Genomic DNA, 19409 nt, shown 5'->3' with positions numbered 1-19409 from the left:
TGGGCCGCTCCGGGCACCCCTTTGCCCTCCGGTGCCCCCACATCCCTCTGTCTGGTGTCTCCTCTCCTCAGGGTCCCCTTGGGACCCCTCCCCTTCCTCTTGGGTGCGCAGCAGAGCCCATCATTCAGCTTCTGGTGCTCCCCGGAGTCCTCAGTCCTTCGGCAAAACCAGAGCCCCCCCGGTTACCTGCTGCTCCCATCAGGAACCCCCATTTTTCCTCCAGGATGCCCCGGAGCTTTCTGTTTTCCTCCCGGTGTGCTCCAGAGCCCCCAGCTCACCCACGGCTCCCGGGGTCGCTCTGCCTCGTCTCTTGGTGCGGCCGGGAGCCCTTCGCTCCTCCCAGGACTCGCACAAAAAAGCCAGCTGCTTTCACCCCGCGAAGGGCAGCTTGGCCCCCAAAAAAGGAAGAGGACTGTAAGTACTGTTCTTGCGACCCTCTGATCCACGCTTCCCTCAATTATAATCTGTGTAGTGATTAAAAGCCTTATATAAAAATGTTTTAATTCTGCATGTGCTGTACTGAAATTATTCTTAGCTAAGCTGAAAAGTATTTATGTTCTTAGCTTTACTCCTCATTTCCTTCCTTTTTGGCTACTGGAAAACAGAGAAGCTATTTTAATGGGGTCCTTCGGCGAAGTTAACTAAAAATGTATTACCTGAAGTTAACTTAATTTTAACTTGATTAAAAACTAAGGTTTTTACCTTGGTTCAAACCTGGACTGTCAGGCTTGGGGAGGCACAAACAGTTTTGCTGTGGAAATGGGGCAATATGAATTACAGCAAAACAAGGCGGAAGCAACGAGTGTCCCGGTGCCGAGGCGAGCCGGGCGGCGAATTCCCTGGCGCTGACCCTCGGGGACGCGCGGGAAGCAGGGGCCGCTGCTGGCCACGTGTCGGACATCCAAGGTAACGGGAAAACCTCGCCTGGGAACTCTTCCTTGGGCCTCCTCCTCCTCTGAAATCACCCGAAGCAGAGCTGGCTGCGTTGCTGTGAGCCGACGGTTTGAGCAGGGACACGCGAGCACTCTCCCCCCTGCGCCAAACCGTTGGCGTCGGCTGGTTTTACCCAGCGTCTCTCTTCTCCTCGCCCTTTTCTGTGCCAACTCCGAAGAGCTCCTCGGTCATTAGCCGGGGAAATTACGCGTTCGTTCAGGATGTTGCTGCGCTGCTAATGGCAAGTGCTCATTTCCAGTTCGTTACTGTTCATTAACTGTGTTGTCATAGCACTGAGCCCCGGGAACGGAACAGGGATGGAGTGGGGATCGTTGTATGCATTAGATGAGGGAGGGAAGCAAATGCTCACCTCGTCCCCCTTAGTTACTTCTACAGATTTAATGACATAGAGGGAAAACCTCCCCAGACTCACAGGAGTGAGTGATTATAGCACCGGACCGCGATTTTCCAAGGGATTAACTATTCCGTTCTTTCACGCCGCCCCAGGTGCCCACAGCCGGGTTGTGGTTACTTAATCCCTCGCGGCGCCTCTGGAGGGTTTGGGGCTGGGCCCAGCGGCAGCGGGGCCGGGGGCCGGGGCTGGCACAGCACCCTCTGCTCCGCGCAGCTCCGGCTCCTCTGCCTGCGGCCCAGGAGGCAGAAAAGGGACAAACAAGGGGGTTTGTGTAAAACCAGCCCCTAGGGCTCACTGCGAAACCGGTTGCTGAAAAGCAGTTTGATTTCTCAGAACAGCCAAACCTCCCAATGTTTTACAGGCAGGGGATTTTATTATTTTACTGAAAATAAATGAAGGGAAAAGCAGCTCTGTGGTTCAGGAACTCCCGTCCGGACCCCCCTGGGGCAGATCAATCCCCTCTCTGCAGAGCTCCTAATGTCGTGTCCCGGGGAAACACCGGCAGGGAAGTTTAAGAAGATTTCGATGAAGAATTTGGGCTTGAAAGCAGAAGCTGTAGGAGGCAGCATGAGGTGAAGGGCTGCTACCAAGCAGAAGAGATGTGAAATAAAGAGAGAAGAAAGATTCCCAGAAGGCAGAGTTACCTTCCGAGAAAATATTGCGTGTTTGAAGAAACAATCCCTGTCCAGCACCAGTTAAGGATACTTTTAAACGCGCGTACGTAAGCCCTGGGGAAAGGTAAGGAGTTTCGCTCTCGACAGTTCCTGGGTCAGGCTTCAGTGTCAAAACAGAGGGGAAAAAAAGACGCTTGTGAAAGACGCAGAGCACAAGTCACGGGGCTGAACGCAGGAAAAGGGCATTAGCCCCTGCTCCTGCATCAGAACCCTCCTGTTCGGGCGCTGGTTATGCGGAGAACGGATTTTTCCGGGAGAGGCGTCTGCCGAGCAGCGCCTTGGCATCCTTTGGTTCCTCCGGGAAGCGATGGCGGGGGTGTCGCGCGTGTTGCACGTTGCTCCAGCTCTGCATGCGTGGAGGTCTGCGGTCTGCTGGCGCGCGTGTTCGCGTACGCATGGGGGACGCCGACGGGGACGCCGCACGCTCGGCGACAGGCGAGACGGGGCGAAACTGTTCCCTGCATAAGTTTAGGGAAGGAAGAAATGAGTCTGTTTTGAAATATGAGATTATATATAGCCAAGCCCTTGGGGATTTGTAATTTAGCTCATCTGGAAGAGCGCAGGGGATGAGCTCCCTAAACACAGCCTGGAGCCGCTCCGGGCACAGGGACCGCCCCTGAGAGGGCTTTGCATCAGCCAGTTTGCAGCAAATCACCTGGATAAAGGATGCACATCAGCTTTTTCCTCCAGTTTTCAGGTTTAATCTTGATTTCCACAAGATTTTCATTTTATTTCTATGTCCTTCCCACATATTTGCAGCCATCGCGTCTGTCTTTCTGGATATTGTACACAAATACTTCTCCTTTAATGTGGCTCCAGGTGAAGAGGATTTGGAGGCAATTAGGTAATAAAAGGGCAGTCTTGTCCCACGGGTGGTGATGAATTGTGGTCCATAAAATCAGCCTCAAAGCTTTCCCTAGGGAAGAGAAGCAAAGGCGGGGTGGGGGTGGCTTTCTGTGCATGAGACGAAAGGGAAGCCAATGCTGCAGGAGGCCGGGGAAAGGCGGCTCTTTGAGAGCAGCGGCGCCTGGCTGGGCTCTGGTGTGTAGCAGGGTGGGGGATTTTCCACGATTCCCAGAGCATTTTCGAGGAGGAAGCCAGGAGGAGACCGCTGCATCCCAAAATTAGGAAAATGTACCATTATATCTCAAATATGCTGGCTGCTTCCAGGTAAAAGTGAAGGGAAGGAATTTTACTCTTTCCAGCTTTTCCTCCCCCAAAACCGGGCGGTTTTGGCGATGTTCAAGCGCGTTGTCTGGCAGAGATGCTCGCTCGCGTTGGAGGTGCCCTAGCACGCGCTCAGGGGTCCGGCGCTGAAGAAGTCACGGAAGCGTTGCTCGTTGGAAAGGGGGACGCGTTCGTCACGCGGACTAGCGTGGCTGCCAGATGTTAATGAGCGCACGTGAAGTCGCTGTGGTGCAGCTTCTCAGAAGGCGTATGGCGAGCGATGGGAACGCGCTGTGGCCGGAGGGGCTGTGGGTGGTGGTCACCTGGCAGCTGCTGCTACAGTCGGTGGTTATAAGCTGATTTCTTCACATTGAAATATAAAGCAATCATGGCGGAATAGTATTTTTTTTCCTTTAGCTTGAGTATTTCTCAGCTCTGCTTAGATTAGACTTCAATTTCTTTATGCCCGTAACTCTTTAAGGGTTTTGGTTTAGGTGCTTTGACCCCTGCAGAGCGGAAGCCGGGGCAGCAGGAGCGCGGGTGCGGAGCCCCACGCGTGGCCTGGGGCCGGCGGCTCCTGCCTCTCTGCCCTTTCTGAGACCTAGCCGCAGAAGGCACCTTCCTCCATATAATGCTGCCGTCAGAAAGCCATCCACCGGCGTAAAGCAGTGCTTTTTTTTTACCTCTTTCCCCCTAAAGCACAAGTCTGGAGGCGCTGGCTGGTGCGTGTGCGGCGCTGGAGGCTCCCCCTGACCGGAGGAGGAGGAGGGAGTCTTATGGCAATCCCCAAAATAACCCGGGAAAGACACATTGGTGGGATTCCTTAAGAGAGGCGTTGGCATGTGATGCCAAACGCACAGCGCTTCTGCTGTGAAAATGCACTGCTTTGGACCGAAACGCTGTTCTTGTTTTCCTGGTGTCTCTTGACTGGTGGCTGTGCCATGGCGATGGGCTGGGGATGACACCTCGGGTCCGTGAAGCCCTTTCGGTGGGTCCTTGCTTACCTGCCACCATCCAGAAAAACATCCTAGAGCAATTTCAGGACACTTCAGAGAGAGAAAACCACTCCCGTGCGCTTTACCAGTTACGGGCTGGCAGAGGCAAACGGTGCGTATTTCGTGTTCGTAGCTGTAACAGGGCCAGGAAAGGAGGAAAGGCTGAAAAAGGAGGGAGTTCTTCCCCAGCCAGCGCAATACTGCGGTTCTCCTTTATGGAGTTGTGCCCATCTGCTCAAATTCGGATTTGTGGGGCAAAAGGAGAAGACCCTGAGTCCTGCCTGGTGTTGGACTGCACCTCTCTGACCTTCAGGGAGCGGGGCACCAGGCTGGTAACTCATCCCTGGGCTGCGGTTGCCTTTCGGAGACCTTGGACTTGATGATCTTAAAGGTATTTTCCAACCTAAACGATTTTATGATTCAGCTTCCCCGGTGCAGGGCAAATCCCATGGACCGACGGAGGTGTCAAGGGGTTGTTCTGCCCACCTCGCCCTGCTGTCCCCTCAGCTGTGAGCCTCCATCCTGAGAGAGGAAAATACCCAGCGACTGCTCCCAGCTCCTTCCCGTGCCCTGCGGAGGTCCGTGACCAGCAGCCTCCATCCCCGCGGTCACGACTCGGCCCTGTCCCAAGTCCAGGAGACCCGGGCACCTCCCCGCGGTGCTGGTTGCTCGCCCCATCCTGCTCTTCCCAGTCAGCCCAGGAGGATCTGAGGCAGAGGGCTCCGAAGGTGCCTGAGCTGGGCCGAGAGAAGGGGATGGTGTCCAGGATGGCTCAGTTTGGAGATGCCCCTCTGCACCACCCGTGGTTCGGCGTTTGTTTCTGAGCACTGGAGGCGTGAAAGGAGGCACCTCTGGTGGGGCTGTGGTAGGACAAGACCTTTTCTGCTGTGCTTTATGAAACCCAGGACCTAACTGGTATTTGTCTTTAGGTATTCGAGAAAGGGATGGCTTCCCTGAGCTGGAGAAAAGATGTATTGAATTTGGCTGCACTGAGTTCTTCCCTGAAACGGGTCCCGGCTGCCACTCACCGACAGCGTGGGGGGTACGGTGCCACCTTCGGGTGGCAAACCCTGACCAGGCAGGTCACCCGAGCCGCGCGCGGGTGGCTTTCCCCCAGCGCTGCAGGTGGAGGCAGCGGTAACTGAGGTGACGGCGACCCTGGCCACGCTGACACAGGAAGGAGGGGGTGGGAGCCGGGACCTGTCTTGCTCGCCCGCGGGTGACGGGCTCTGCTGTGGAGCCCGGCAGATCAGGCCTGTCACAGAGGCTGCTGTAAATGGTCGTATTTTTAACATTTAGGCACTTTTGATCCCTGTTTATTACTCTCGGTGCTTTGCAGATCCTTATTACGGTGTGGTTTCTCAAGCTCTGCTGTAAACGGAGGAATTCTTAAATTCCTGGTTTTCCACTTGCTGATTAGCCTTGTCCTGCCTCTGCTGCTGGCGCTCTGCAAGGGCCCCGTCTTAGTGCGAGCCGGAGGCTTCCCACGCTCCGAACAGGTAACGCTGCTTTGCAACACCGAGCCCGTTGTGCAGCCCTGGTACCCTCGCCTGCTGCCCCGGCATCGCCCGCGGCTCTAAAGTCGCCTTTCCGTGACCGTGATAGGAGCCCCCAGGCCGAAGCAGCGGTCCCACCGCTGCCGGGACGTGCAGGCAGGACCCGTGGAAACGGGTGCTCAGGTATTTCTGCAGTGGGTCCTTAGTGGTGTTGGGCTGCATCAATTCCTGAGCGTGCATGCAGCCCTGGGAGCAAAAGAAGCCTCTGAAGAAAACACCTATGCCATGATAACTTTATTTTTAGAAGTAACTACAAAGCTGTGAAGAGTAGGCAGGAAGTTTCTACGTCAACACTCGAAAAGCACCGAGGAAGGGGTCTTCTGCCTCTCGGGAGGCTGCTGGAGGTGACGGAGGTGAGGATGAGCTGACCGGCTGCAGCTGCAAACTCCATTTCCGAAAGACTTTTTAGATGAACGGCGGTGGCTGTGGCCAGCTGCAGAGGGCTGAGGTCTGCCCCTAAATCCCAGCTGCTCTCCCCAAAGCTGACCCACAGAGGTGCCGTCCCATGGCAAAGCAGAGCCACTCGAGCAGAGAAGGGCTTTTTGATGTGCGTGAGGACTTCTGCAACACGACTGTTATGTCTGTCAGTCCAAAACAGAGGCAATGGACGCCGCTGAGTGCTCTGCTCAGGACTGGGATGTTGCAAGGGTTTTGCAAAGCAAACCTGAATTTTGTGATGCACCTCATGAGGTGTTTGAGAAGCAAGGGGACGCTTCAGTTCCTGGAGGGAGGGAAGGTGGGAGAGACCCCTGCACAGCTTCCACCTGCCTCGCTTCTTCCTTCAGAGCTCCTTGGGCTGGATTTGTTGGCAAACTGAAGCCCTTATAGTCACAACACTGTATGCTTCTGCAGCTAAGGAGATCTCCAAGAAAACTTGGAGACAAAATCCCCCTCAGTCAAAGGCAAGTTCTGAAGTTTTCACAGGCTTCACAAAACGCTGCCTAACCCCTCTCCTCTGGTGCTGAGAGAGGGGCAGTATCTGCATGGGTTATGTCCTGTAACCATCCGATACGAACAGGTTTTTTAATATTAAAACAAACCTACAACTTCCAGAGCTGCGGCTTATGACAGAGGATCAGGACCATGAAGTAAGATGTGCTGTAGTAACAAGAACTCGCTCGGACACAGAGACGGCTGCGTGATACCTTACTGACCGCTGCAGTAAGGCCGAGTTGGCTGCTGAGAATACAGTTTTGAGTGTTTACATGTAAAGCAAGAGTTCTAGCTCAAACCTTGAGCGAATGGGGGACATACAAACACCACGTGCTTTGTGCCTGCACCTCTCCTGGGTTTATTCTCTGCGAACATTCAACGTAATAAATCTCCCGTTTAGTAGTGATCCTAGCTGGGTGCGAATGCGTGAAGGTGACAGGCACTTCGCTAGACCCTAGGGGACAAATCCTCTTTAAAATCACGGCAGTCAACAATTCTGAAGCACGTAATCATTTGCCTCCGAGATGTTGTTACTGCATGGTAAGAAATGGTCAAAGTCCCCAGGTAAGTGAAGAGGGATGCTGGGGACCCGGGGAGCGGAGCCCTGCAAGGCTCTGGGCCTTATCCGGGGCTGCAGAGTGCCTGGGTAAGGGTGCTGGATAAAATACTGAATTTGGGCGTGGATGTAGCAGAACTGAGAGGAATGGGGTGAAAAGCAATTAAGGGTGGGTTGTTTATTTGGGAGGAGTCAAGGGGGAAGAACGAGCATGGCAAGGTAAAGAGGAGGGGGGGTAAAAGGGACGGTTCCTACCCGCTCTCTCTGCGAGCGTGCCCTCCAGTCTGTGCTCACGCCTGATCCCGCAGCAAACCTGAAGCCAGACGGGCTGTGAATAGGACGAGGGGACTGGGGCCAGGTGCGAGAGGGCCAGCGGGGCTGGGTGCAGGAGAGGACACGGGGCTGGGCCAGCTGCCGGAGGGATGGTTGTGGGATGTGACCCAGCGGAGGACCTGCAAGGCCCAGCGGCTGGAGAGCAGGAGCAGGATCAGGCCCTTCGCATCCTTGGCATCCCTGTGGGTGCTGCGGGTGGGTACGGGGGTGCCGGTAAAAGCGCTGCTCGCTGTCTGTGCCGATCTGCCGGCGGCTGGCTGTACGGAGAGTGCCCGCGTGTGCTGGGATACATGCTCTGTCTCACTGCTGCCTGGGCTTGGGAACGGGACCCACTTTGCCTTTTGTGGACCAGGACCACTCCCTGGGCTCGCAAACCCCACCTGGTTCAGCTCCCCTTAACGTAAAGCTTGATTATTGAACGCCAATATGATTTATATTCATTTAAAAAGCAATGCCCTATATAAATGTATATACTCAGATGAAATGCCATCCTCTCAAATCTTCCTTTGTTCCCAAATCCTTACAGCCTTTTCCTGCCCTCCGGACACCGCTGCTCTTTCCCTGACCATCACCATCCCCTGCAGCTCCTTCCTCGCCCTGAAATGTCGCTGCCCGCCATCCTGCCCACCCGCCTGCTTTGACACCGGCCCTCCAGCCTCCCCGCTGGAGGCTTCTGATGTACCCTCGTCCCTCCAGCACCTCCCCGAGCCCTCCCCCGAGCTGGCTGCATCCCACCACCCTAGTCCTTGTGTGTCGTGACAGCAGGTGTCATCCTTTGAGCTGAAGAGAGACTGCAGAGGCACCGACATGTGGCCAGGCTTCACCAGGGCTGTCTCAAGTGGTTAAAAATCAGCAGCCCAGAGCTGCTGGCCACTGGCCACCTGCCTGAGACATGCCTGCATGCAAATTTTGCAGTCAGCACAGATGCTCAGCTTTGCACGATTGTGCCTTTGCTGCACCTCCAAGGCAAGCAAGACATGAGCTGCCTGCAGGGATACTGCACCCTCTGCTCCATCCTGGTGCTCGTCGGTAAGCCTGGGGTGGGGCAGGCGGAAAGCGACCTGGGGGAGGTAAAAGCTGGGACTGGGATAAGGCTGAGCTGACGTGATAAGGGGGAGCAGCTGGTGGTGCCCATGACGTGCTCTCCTAAACCACAGAAGGCTAGAAATTTGGGGAGGGAAGCGTCACGACATGATTCATACGCTCACTGCCGAGAATCTGCCAAAGCCACCCCCTGAGAGAGCAGCATCCAGCTGGACCCTGCACAGCCGTTCGCCGTGCTCCTGCCCACTGCTTCTACTGCTCTGTCAGTGCTGTATCGCTTACCCCTGGTAAGCTCTGGGCAGCCCATGAAGGGTGATAACGGCAGGATGGCTGTAATGTCAGAAGATCTCTTCTGCTTTCATCTATGTGATGATAACATCCATGTGAAAAGGCTTTCTCTGGTTTTCAATCTGGGTTGGAAATCACAAATTTAACCCCAAGAGGGCATTCACAACAGCTGGCCCAGCCCCTGGCTGTGCCCATTCCTGGAAGGGAAGAAAAATTATCTCCTAGGATGACTGGTGTTTCTCAGCTCACACAGCTCCCTGCCAGCCCTGCAGAGGCAGAGCCCTTCACCGCCAGGGCTCGGGTCCCCCGCGAAATACCCCCCAAAATACGGAGGCAGCAGCTGCACCTTGCTGAGAACCGGCTTCTGTGCGTGGGGCCGCAGCAGCCGGGGCGGTGGGGCGAGGGGCTGCCATTGCCCGCACGGGGCTGTGCTGGAAGAGGGGAAGGGGCAGCGGGTCCAGCCCCCGCTCTCACGCCGTGGGGCGAAGCCTGTCGCTCATCTGCCCCTTCCCCTTCTCTGCAGGGGGAAACCTGGCTGTCCTCGTCGAAATCCATCAGGCTTCGATCAACGGCACCGTGGGTCACTCCGTGCTCCTGCCCATCTCCTACAGGTTCAGCGGTGCCCCTCGCTTCCCACTCTCAATTCGCTGGAGTTTCCCTAACAGCCAGGACACACTCATCACCTGTACGCTGCACAACTGCTCCCTGGGTGCTGAGGGGGAGCCCAGCAACTGCTCTGCAGCATGTTTCACCCACCCCGGCTACCGTGGCCGCGCTGAGCTCTTTCCTGAGAATGGGTCCCTGCTGCTGCGGGACCTGCAGCTCAATGACAGCGGGGTTTACTGTCTTGGCTTCAGACCGTCGCAGCGAACCTGGCCCATCACCCTGACCGTGCACGAGCAGCATTTCAGCCCTGAGCATCCAGGTGAGTGCCAGCGTGAGGCCAAACCCTCTGCTAGAGCCCAGCTCCCAAACCCTGTGCCTGAGCCCAAGGACTCCCACAAGCAGTCTTTGGGGACACGAGAGGAGCCCAGGGTTATGGGCCAGCCTTGCCATCCTGGCCTCCGTTCCTGCCCAGGCACCCCAGCTCAGCTCTCCCATCACCATCAAGAGGGGACCTTTCAGGGGGGCCCTGGTCAGGGGTGGTGGGTCTGGAGCAATGGGGGGTTCATCTTCCTGTACCTCTTCTCGTAAGAAGTCATCTTGGATGCCCAGGGCTGCAATCAGTCCAGCGACCAGGGTAGAATCGGGAGCCTTGTTTTACGGGATGGACCAGCTCAGGGTCCTCTTTGCTGTTCCCCTGGAAAGCAGAGGTGATGGGGAGCATTTTACAGCATGGCCGTTCCCACGTGCAGGGCAAGCAGCAGAGTTTGGTCTTGCCGGCCCTGTGAGGAGGAGGAGGGCCCCCAAAGGCAGGCAGAGGGATCATTAGCTGCAGAACCCCTCCTGGGGAGGTGTCTGTGTTTCATGCTGGGCTTGGGAAGGGACGCGGCACTGCACGCTTGGTCTGGGAGGGTCTGGCAGGCATCGAGGTCCCTCAGCTCCTCTGCTCTGCATGGGACTGGAGGAAGGCTGGGGGTGGCATTGTGCCCCTACAGCGATGTCCCGTGGGCACCTGGGCAAGGGAAGAACCCCAGGAGAATCATAGCAGAAAGGAACACGGGGTGCGCGTTTGGGTCTCAGAGCAAGATTCGTCTTCTCATCTGGCAGCAGCGCAGGCAGCTGCCGACATCGGGCTGACCACATCAGCCCCAGGCATGGGACACGAAGAAAGCTCAGCAGCGAACCGTGCCCTGCAGCTTGCCGTCTCTCCTACCACAGGCGCTGAGCTAGGTGGAGGAGGAGGGACTGCCACTCGCATCCCGTGCTATGTCTTCGGAGCCTGCTACTGCTTCATCCTGCTGTTCCTGCAGCTGCTCTTCCACCTCCAATGGTGCAGGGTGAGTGCCCGCCTCTCCGGGTGAGGTGCCTTGGGCTCTCGGGTCCCACAGGAAGGCCAGAAATGCGGGGGATGGAGCTGGCTCCTCCGCAGCGGCTGGGAGCAGCCCACCTCCATGCCATGGAGCAGACCCATCACAGGGCCACGACCCACGGGCGAGCAGTGCCGGAGAGACACAGTGGGTGCGTAGGACAAGGGATGTGGTGGGCCCCAGTCTCCTCTTTCACAGCTGCAGCCTAACAGTGTCGGATAACTTCTGCTTTGTGCCCACAGCCGAGCTTCTGGGAGGCGTCAGCCCCGGTGTCCTGCTCAGCCCCAGGGACCGAGAGCGGGCAGAGATGGCTGCAGCACGGAGCAGCGCCGCGGTGATGCCGCTCCTTGCAGCTTTTGGTCACTGCTCAAGAGAAGAGGGCGAATGTGTGAGAGCCGCAAGAGGTGGTACCCGAAGGGAGTGCTGCAGCGCGGGGCAGCGCCCGTATAGCAATGCCTGGGAAGGTTAAAAGCACTGAACTCTTTTCTGAGGTTTGGTTTCTTTGTGTCACCCACTCCGGATTTTCCCTTGCTGGCGGAGTAGCCCCAGGGGCTCCGAGCAGCAGCACCCACCCCCACCAGCCCATGGGCCGTGGTGGAGGGCGCCTGCCCACCCCCTCTGTCCCTGCCAAGCAGTGGGACCGGGGCTGGGGGCTCACGCGAGCGCTTCCCACCCTGGCACCTTCCCCGTCTGCCAGCGATGGTGCAGACACCTCCGCAGTGGCACTTTGTGTCCCTCCTCCTCCCATGGCTCAGCTCTCCATCCCAGCGAGGGAAGGTGACCTCTTTGTCCTCAAGCAAATACCTCTTCCTCCAGTGCCGAACCGCTCCCCACAGCCAAACGCCCCTCTCCCCACTCTGCACCCCCTCCTCCAGTCACACAAACCCCCCTTCCTCCAACAGCTCCTTCCCCACAAGAGCCGTGGCTGCATCTGCAGCATCATTTGGGCCGTCCCAGCGGTCAAGCAAGAGGGGAGATCATCTTCCAAAGCTTCTGGCAAGCCCAAAGAGGCCAAGGCACCTCCATGCGGGGCTGCCGGGAACCAGGGGCTGCTCTTGCAGGGAATTTGCTCATCTGTTCCCTGGGGGTGAGAGAGCGGGCGCGTGGGCACCCCTCGGCATTGTCGGAGCGCTGTAAACCATGCTTGGGTTTGCACTGAGCATGAGCAGGCAAGAGGAGGTGACCCCACACGTCGCGCAGTGCTGTTGCAGCCAAGAGGGCTGTGGGGGTTCGCGGCCCCGTCCCCGCTGCAGCCGGGCTCCCCCAGCGCCCACCCACGTCCCACCGCTGCGGCCACGAAGCCGTGGTCGTCTCTGAACAGCAGCAGCCCAGAGAAAGTTAAAAGAGAGAGACGGGGCTGCGCTTCTGCCCCAGCTGCCTCTTGGTGGGGGCTCCAGACCCACCGCCTTGCTCCCAGCCTCGCTACTGGGGCGCTGGCAGGCATTAACCGGGGGAGCAGAGCGGGGCAGCAGGAGCTGCGGTGAAGCGCAGCCCCGAGGAGGGGGCACAGGGGGCCAGCGGCTCCCGGGGTCAGGGCTGTCCCCTCGCACCCACGCTTGCAGCTCAAGCATCTCATTCCCAGGCCCAGTTTCCCGCGTCTACACCAGCAGCTCCCCAGCGCAAGCGCTGCCACGTCTGCGCTTCCCCACGGCCCCGCTCAGGGAGAAGCACTTCCCCCTGCGCAGCCCTGCAGCCTCCGCTCACCTCTGCTGCTGGGACCTGCCTGCAGCCCTGCCTGCTCACCTGCCTGCCTGCCCATGGAGGGCTTAGGCAGCTCCGCTGTCCTGCACTGAGCCTGCATCTGCCTTTGCGCCTCTGGCTGGGAGCTTTGCAAACCCTTTCGCCTTGGCGAGGACCAGCAGCCAGCAGGGCAAGGGAGCGGAGCCACCTGTTCTCTGGGACCCCACGGGCCAAGCTGGGCTGCGCTCCAGCTGTGCCGCTCTCCGGCCGGGACCCGCCTTGTCCCACCGCCAGCGCTCGTAGCAGCCTGCGAGCTGCCACTGCTGAGCACAGGAAGAAAGCCTGGGCTCGCAGGCTCGCAAATAAACCCTGCAGCGCGCAGGGGTCTGAGGAAGAGTCACCAACTTCCTCCCCTGCCGAGGTGACAGCTCGGAGATGTTCGCTGGCAGCCTCGGCGCTGAGCCTGGTGGGTCCGAACCTGTGCCGGAGGCGTGGTGACCAGCCAGCCAGAGCTCCTGCTTCAGTTCCTCTGCTGTGGTCAGGGCTGGCCCCAGCACCCAGAGGAGATGTCCTCCGGCTGGCGCCACTGGAGCCTCTGCTCCCTCCTGCTGCTCCTCGGTGAGTCTGGGCTGAGCTGGGGGTCCTGGGGGTGGGGGCACCCCAGGAGCAGCCCGCCGGAGGGGTGCCGTGGAGGGAGATGTTGGTGTGGCTTCTTGGCTGGGTGGCAGTGACAGCTCGCCGGTGGCCCCCAGGACTGTGGTCCCCACGACATGTGCCATCAGGGACCCAGGCAGCGTCCTGATGGCAGGGGCAGTTCCATCCACCAGCAGATGAACAGGAGGAGGGGGCTGTGCCTTTGCCTCCCCCTTTCCTATCGGGGCACAAGGACTGAGAGCTGCTTCACGGGTCGATGGCCAGAGAGGCAAACCCGGCCATCAAACAGCGCAGTGTGCTGAGATGCCAAGGGACAAGGAACGCTGAGGGTGCTGGATCTTTGGGGCCATCTCTCAGCCCTCTCTGGGGCTGCCGCCGTGGCTCACGGGCAGGCTCAGCTCACACAGCTCCCTGCCAGCCCTGCAGAGGCAGAGCCCTTCACCGCCAGGGCTCGGGTCCCCCGTGAAATACCCCCCAAAATACGGAGGCAGCAGCTGCACCTTGCTGAGAACCGGCTTCTGTGCGTGGGGCCGCAGCAGCCGGGGCGGTGGGGCGAGGGGCTGCCATTGCCCGCACGGGGCTGTGCTGGAAGAGGGGAAGGGGCAGCGGGTCCAGCCCCCGCTCTCACGCCGTGGGGCGAAGCCTGTCGCTCATCTGCCCCTTCCCCTTCTCTGCAGGGGGAAACCTGGCTGTCCTCGTCGAAATCCATCAGGCTTCGATCAACGGCACCGTGGGTCACTCCGTGCTCCTGCCCATCTCCTACAGGTTCAGCGGTGCCCCTCGCTTCCCACTCTCAATTCGCTGGAGTTTCCCTAACAGCCAGGACACACTCATCACCTGTACGCTGCACAACTGCTCCCTGGGTGCTGAGGGGGAGCCCAGCAACTGCTCTGCAGCATGTTTCACCCACCCCGGCTACCGTGGCCGCGCTGAGCTCTTTCCTGAGAATGGGTCCCTGCTGCTGCGGGACCTGCAGCTCAACGACAGCGGGGTTTACTGTCTTGGCTTCAGACCGTCGCAGCGAACCTGGCCCATCACCCTGACCGTGCACGAGCAGCATTTCAGCCCTGAGCATCCAGGTGGCACACGTAAGTGTGGGTGCGCTCAGCACAGACATCTGTTCTACCTCGGCTATGTGCGGGGGAAGGAGCGGGCGCTGGCAGAGTACTTGTCCCTTCTCTTGAAGGGATGAGCTGCTGCGGTGACGAGAGGATTTCCCGGGATGTCTTGTAAAGTGCTTTAGGACTCTTCTCTTTAAGGCAGGAACCCCACCCTCTCCTGCACTGCTACCTTAATCAAAGCATAAGGGCTTCCTGTGCAGCTGGTTGTCTCTACATGAGAAAGGCTCTTTTGCCAGCCTTGCGTTTACCCAGCGTGAACAGCTACAAAGGAGAGAGATGGGCTGAGAAACCTAAGCGCTGGGTTTGGGTCCCGCACTGGGGGAAATCCAGTATTCACTGGGGAGAATCGGGCGCTCAGGGATAAATCTGTGGCTTCATGGGCTAAAGAAAGTACACCAAATGATTGCTATTTATGCCTGTGCAAAATGGGTACCTGCTGGGGCAGGGGCAGTCGGTTAAGCCAGCAGCCTCGGTCGCTTTGGCAGGACGGGCTCCTGTAACCTGCCTGGGTCTGGCGTGTTTATCCGCACTGCCGCGCAGTCCTGGCGACGTGCCTCGCACCGGGCTCTCCCTCTCTGTTTGTTTCTTGCTGTTCCCTGGCCTGGTTTATCACTATCCACAGTGAACACAGGCGTTTCAAAGACCTAACTTTGCATTCAGTGAATTCCCAGTTCCCTCCCTGGGTTTTGCCTCCTCTGCCGGATCTCGGCCATCTCTCAAGGCAGGAAACAGAGCCCGCTTCCCTTGTACCCACGATTCCTCCACAGCTCTGCTGCCACCCTACGTACAAAGTACATGAAATAACCTCCGTGGCAGTATCTGGCATGGTTCAGTACAAACCATTGCATGTAGCACCTGAACGTCTGTGCCTAGGTCTGGCGAGCTCCTTCCCTGTCGCCTCCGGTAGTGCCGTCAGACGCGCACATGGCTCCTACTCTCTCCAGGATAGAAACGTCTTTCAGAATATTTTCTGGACGGACATATAAATTCCAGCCTCTGGCCAGCACGGGGTGAAGCTGTCAGCCACCTTCCCAGCGGTGTGGCCAGGGAACGAGCCCTTCTCCACAGCCTCTGCCCTTCCACGTGGCTTTGGGGACTGGGGGAAGATGCCCATCACAAACCCCAGGGACTGGTCCTGAGGCTGAGCCCTGCCTGGCTCCACGCTGAGCACCCGCAGCTGCCGGGTCCGGCACCTCCAAGGGCTGCGCAACCCTCCCGGCACAGCGTGTGCAGCCCCTGGGGCACGCACGGTGCGGGCAGGCGTGCAGGCGGTCAGCGCAGGGAAGGGAACGCGTTAATACTTGAGCTGCAGATGTAGGTGGGCTTTTTGCAATGCAATATTTCCTGTGTGTCCATAGCATAGCTCTCCAGCTCCTCGTGCTGTTCTCCGATCCCAAGGAGAGTGCTGTAACCAGCAGGAACGCTCCAGAAAATGCGGTGAAACCACTGCGATTGCTTGTTCAGAAAATACTTACACCACCTGTTTTCTTTCAAACAGCAGGCCCCCAGAAGCAAGGCGACATCCATTACCATGTAATTGGAATTTGTTCTTCAGTCTCCCTCCTTCTGCTATTCCTGCTCTTCTGCTATATATGGCGCCGGGGTGAGCGAATCTGCTCCTGCGTTTTACCCTTCCAGGTTGCATCCTGCAGCTCGCCCAGGCACACTCTTGGGTGTCAAAGGTAGCGGAGGGCTCAGGAGTTGCCTGGGTTCTGCTCTTCGCACCAAAATTATTCCTGCTGTAAGAGCACCTCTCAAATGTGCCACCTCTTTCCAGTCGTAAGAGCTGCTGAATGCATTTCAAGTCCGTAATGCAGCTTAACAAAGCGAAAGCACGGCACGGGACTGTTGCAGTGGTTTTCTGGAGAACTCATACCTTTTGGTGCTGAGACCAGAACCACCGTACTGCGACACATCTAGTCTGTAAGAGAGGTACAAGTCCATGGACTCTGAGGTGCATTCTCTGAGTGGGGCCATGACTACTCTGTTGTAGTTACTTTAAAACTCCAGCTGGGGAGGATACCTTGGGGTGTTTCCACTTTAAAATACACCAACAAGGTGCATACCTCCATGGCTTCCATCAGCGATGTCTTCAAAACCTTTATCCCTGAGGATGCCTTTGTCAGGAAATAAATTTGTTTCTTTCCAAGGGGGAGATTTTGCTTGCGCTTGGAGAAAGTAGTTACACAAATCTCCATCTTAAAGGCAAAATCCACATCGCCCCCCTGGTGAAAGTGCCAGTAGAGTAATCCTGGTTCCCCAGCGCTGGGAGAGAGGAGGGTGTAGACCATCAGTGTGCCTGCCAGATAATAACACTCTCTTTTTTCCTAGGTGCAGCTCAGTGGCAGAAAAGGAGAATCATTAAACAGCAGGTACAGGGGAAAATCTGAAAGCTCTTGGGCCCAAGCAGCTGGGTAACTGCTAACCGCTGGCTTGAATAAGATTTACTGAGCTGCGAGAATCGGGTGCTGGATATAAAATAAGGAAGTTAATTCATTATTGTCAGGGAAGGCTGCAATGCGCCTGCCCTTTCCGCAGCTGCACGCTATCCCCCCAACTCCCTCGCAGTCAGACCCCAAACCAACACGAACGTTGCCTTCGCGGCTGAGGAGCCTTGGGACGGCTTTGGCCAGCAGCGGCGAGGAAAACGTGGAACGGTTAAACGCAGAGAAATGCGCAGATAATCATCCCTCCCTGCTTCCTAGTCTCATTAATTTGTTAAAGCGCTTCCTCAGGGATTGGTGTGGTGATCTAGGGACTCATCTCGCACAGAGTTTTATGTGTGAAAAATAAATAAAGCAGAGAGAAAGAGGCAAAGAAACCTAAGGAGGAGACGTGACACCAAGCTGGCTCAAGTCATTTCTCTGCCACCACGTAGTGCTGGGGAAGGTGACTCCGCGGGGGTGGCAGGTGTCCCAGCAGTACGAGAACACTCCAGACAGCGTGTCTTGTAGTCGTTTCCATGCAAAGAGGGTTTTGTGATCATTTTTTTCTGGTGAAAATAGCCGCTGTCGAGGGTAGGTTCCCCACCCTGTGCTCTCTGGTCTGGAAACCACAACAAAACTTCAGCAAAGGTTTTCATCCCTGTTTCCAGTGCCCATCGAGCTCTCCCCTCTGCTCTCCAGGCTGTGTATGTTTTGTCTGAGAGGTCCCTGGGCAAGGTAGATGTCACCCTCCGGTGCACCTGATGGGCTCAGCCAGCTTTGCATCCACGGGGTGGGGGAGCTGGGACCACTGTTCCCCCACTGCTACCGTGGGTAAAGCCATCCGGGCTTTGCATAGCTCCTGCCTCTGCCAGCTCCTCGCTGCGTGCAGACAGTCAGCAGCTCTGGACCCCTCCTGCTCCCAACACAGCCTCTGGAGAAGGCTCTCATCTTTGGTGTTTTCTTTGTGCTTCTCTAGGTCTCAAGTGTGGAGGAGTCCCACATAGAAAGCACTGTAGTGAGGGACACGGTAACCATTTATGCCAGAATTGGAGACAACTTTGAAGAACCACAGATGAGAACGACACCAGAGGTCGTGTACACATCCATAACTCCTCTTGATCCACCAGGACTGGAGGCTGGACCCTACCATCTCCTGATTTGACTCTGGGAGCTGCCTCAAGCAGGAGCTTTGCAGAAGGTAGTCGTGCCTCAAAGCAAAGAGAACGTTTTTGTCACCGATGCTGTCTCTGTTGATGCTGCGCCCTCAGTGTTCCCCCTCCAGCAGCTCCGCACACTGAGCCTAGGCTGCAAAGGATCCGGAGCAACGGAGTACAGAAATGCATTAGTTTGCCTCAAACTGCACTCTGTCTTGAATTTGAGGGATGAGCTGATTTTGGTCTTTCCTCGAGACTTCTTGAGAGTGCAAAGACACCCAGCGTAAGAGGAAGATGCCTAAGGCAAAGGCAAATCAACAGCTCATCCATGGGAAGCGTGCTTCCATAGACTCACCTTAATTTGAGGGGTAATGGAGAGCACCAAATGGATTTTAATCATGTGTCCTAGGTTCACTACCAATAGTCTTATATTAAAAGAATATATGAAGAACCTCTGACCTGAAAAGTTGTCCTTATTTTTATAAGTATGCCAAGTCATTGTTGAGCAGACTCTTCCTACAATGAAATTTGCTTGGCCTTGGGATCCCAGGGCAACAGGTTTCTCCGCTGTTGTTTTGAAATGTCCCTTTGAAGCACAAGGAAACGGGGCTTCCTGTACAATGGATTTCCTGGCACGTAATGCCATGTCACCAAAGCTGCCTGCATGGGTGGAAGAGGGCTGAGCTGAGTAATTCTAGTTTAAAATTAAAAGGCCATGTCTCCCCCAGCAGCACAAGTATTTTCAGGCATCTTTGAAATGCAGTGAGGGCATAAATTAATTTTGTTACTGTTGTGGTTTAAGCCCAGCCAGCAACTAAGCGCCACACAGCCGCTCGCTGCAGCATGACCTCATTCTCATCCTAAATCCAAAACACAGCACTATACCAGCTACTGGGAAGAAAAATTCAACGCTATCCCAGCTGAAACCAGGACAGTTTCCCTCGGGGTTTTGCAGAAAGCCGGTTAGTATGTACCAAAACATGGGGCCTCATCAGGAATAAATGGATGCTCCAAAAGGAGGAGATCCCTTAGCACCTCCCAACCGTGGCCGCTGTCGGTGCACGCGGTGATGGCCAGGCTGCGGGGCAGGACTCCCTTGGACAGAGGATGGAAACGGCTGCAGCTGCTGCCTCTCTCCCTTTTTGGGTGCTCCTCTGTTGGCTGGGATGATGTTCAAGAGGGATGATGCTGAAGATGATGTTCAAAGCACCAAGCACAAGGGGTCTGCTCCCACCGGTGCTGCACTTTCCCTCTCACCCTCTTCCCTCCATGTGGGAAGGAAAGAGCACCCAGCACCTGCAGCAGCACTGGAGGCTGCCTCCAACGCTCCTGTCTGCTGTTAATGAGGGAAGAAACCTTTTTCTGGAGAGATACATGCAGTGGCACACGCAGCTTGTGCTTTCTTCTCATCTGCATCTCCAGCTGAGCACTCTCCAGCCCCTCTCCTGGCACTGGTGGGAAGACCTGCCTCGTGGCCCGGCTGCTCTGCTCTCGGAAAGCCCCGCCAGCG

General features: G+C 56.9%; 2 protein-coding genes across 4 annotated transcripts; both read left to right on the top strand.

Annotated features, from left to right (window-relative positions):
- The first annotated feature begins 640 nt into the window (after positions 1-640).
- LOC148056631 (uncharacterized) lies at positions 641-12452 on the top strand. Of its 3 annotated transcripts, none has more exons than XR_015702490.1 (4): positions 641-8591; positions 9418-9819; positions 10716-11015; positions 11107-12452. XR_015702490.1 is itself a non-coding variant. In XM_087748294.1 (4 exons), exons 1-4 carry the CDS (start codon positions 8455-8457, stop codon positions 11200-11202), a joined length of 666 nt encoding a protein of 221 aa, XP_087604420.1. In that variant the 5' UTR covers positions 641-8454; the 3' UTR covers positions 11203-12452. The 3 variants fall into 3 exon arrangements, 2 of the variants coding, with proteins under 2 accessions (XP_087604420.1, XP_087604419.1); XM_087748294.1 differs by having other exon boundaries at positions 9506-9819; positions 10716-10834; XM_087748293.1 differs by having other exon boundaries at positions 10716-10834.
- Positions 12453-12980: 528 nt separating this feature from the next.
- On the top strand, positions 12981-18206 carry LOC148056630 (uncharacterized). The gene is made up of 5 exons (XM_087748291.1): positions 12981-13162; positions 13876-14286; positions 15818-15922; positions 16651-16691; positions 17722-18206. The coding sequence occupies exons 1-5, from the start codon at positions 13111-13113 to the stop codon at positions 17905-17907; spliced, it is 795 nt and encodes a 264-aa protein (XP_087604417.1). The 5' UTR covers positions 12981-13110; the 3' UTR covers positions 17908-18206.
- The last annotated feature ends 1203 nt before the right edge of the window (positions 18207-19409 follow it).

The sequence above is a fragment of the Nipponia nippon genome, unplaced genomic scaffold (genome assembly GCF_047370975.1).
Source record: "Nipponia nippon isolate SJK-2023a ecotype South Korea unplaced genomic scaffold, ASM4737097v1 scaffold_12, whole genome shotgun sequence".
NCBI lineage: Eukaryota > Metazoa > Chordata > Aves > Pelecaniformes > Threskiornithidae > Nipponia > Nipponia nippon.
Note: the sequence above shows the minus strand (reverse complement) of the source record. Positions and strands in the feature narration are given on the sequence as shown.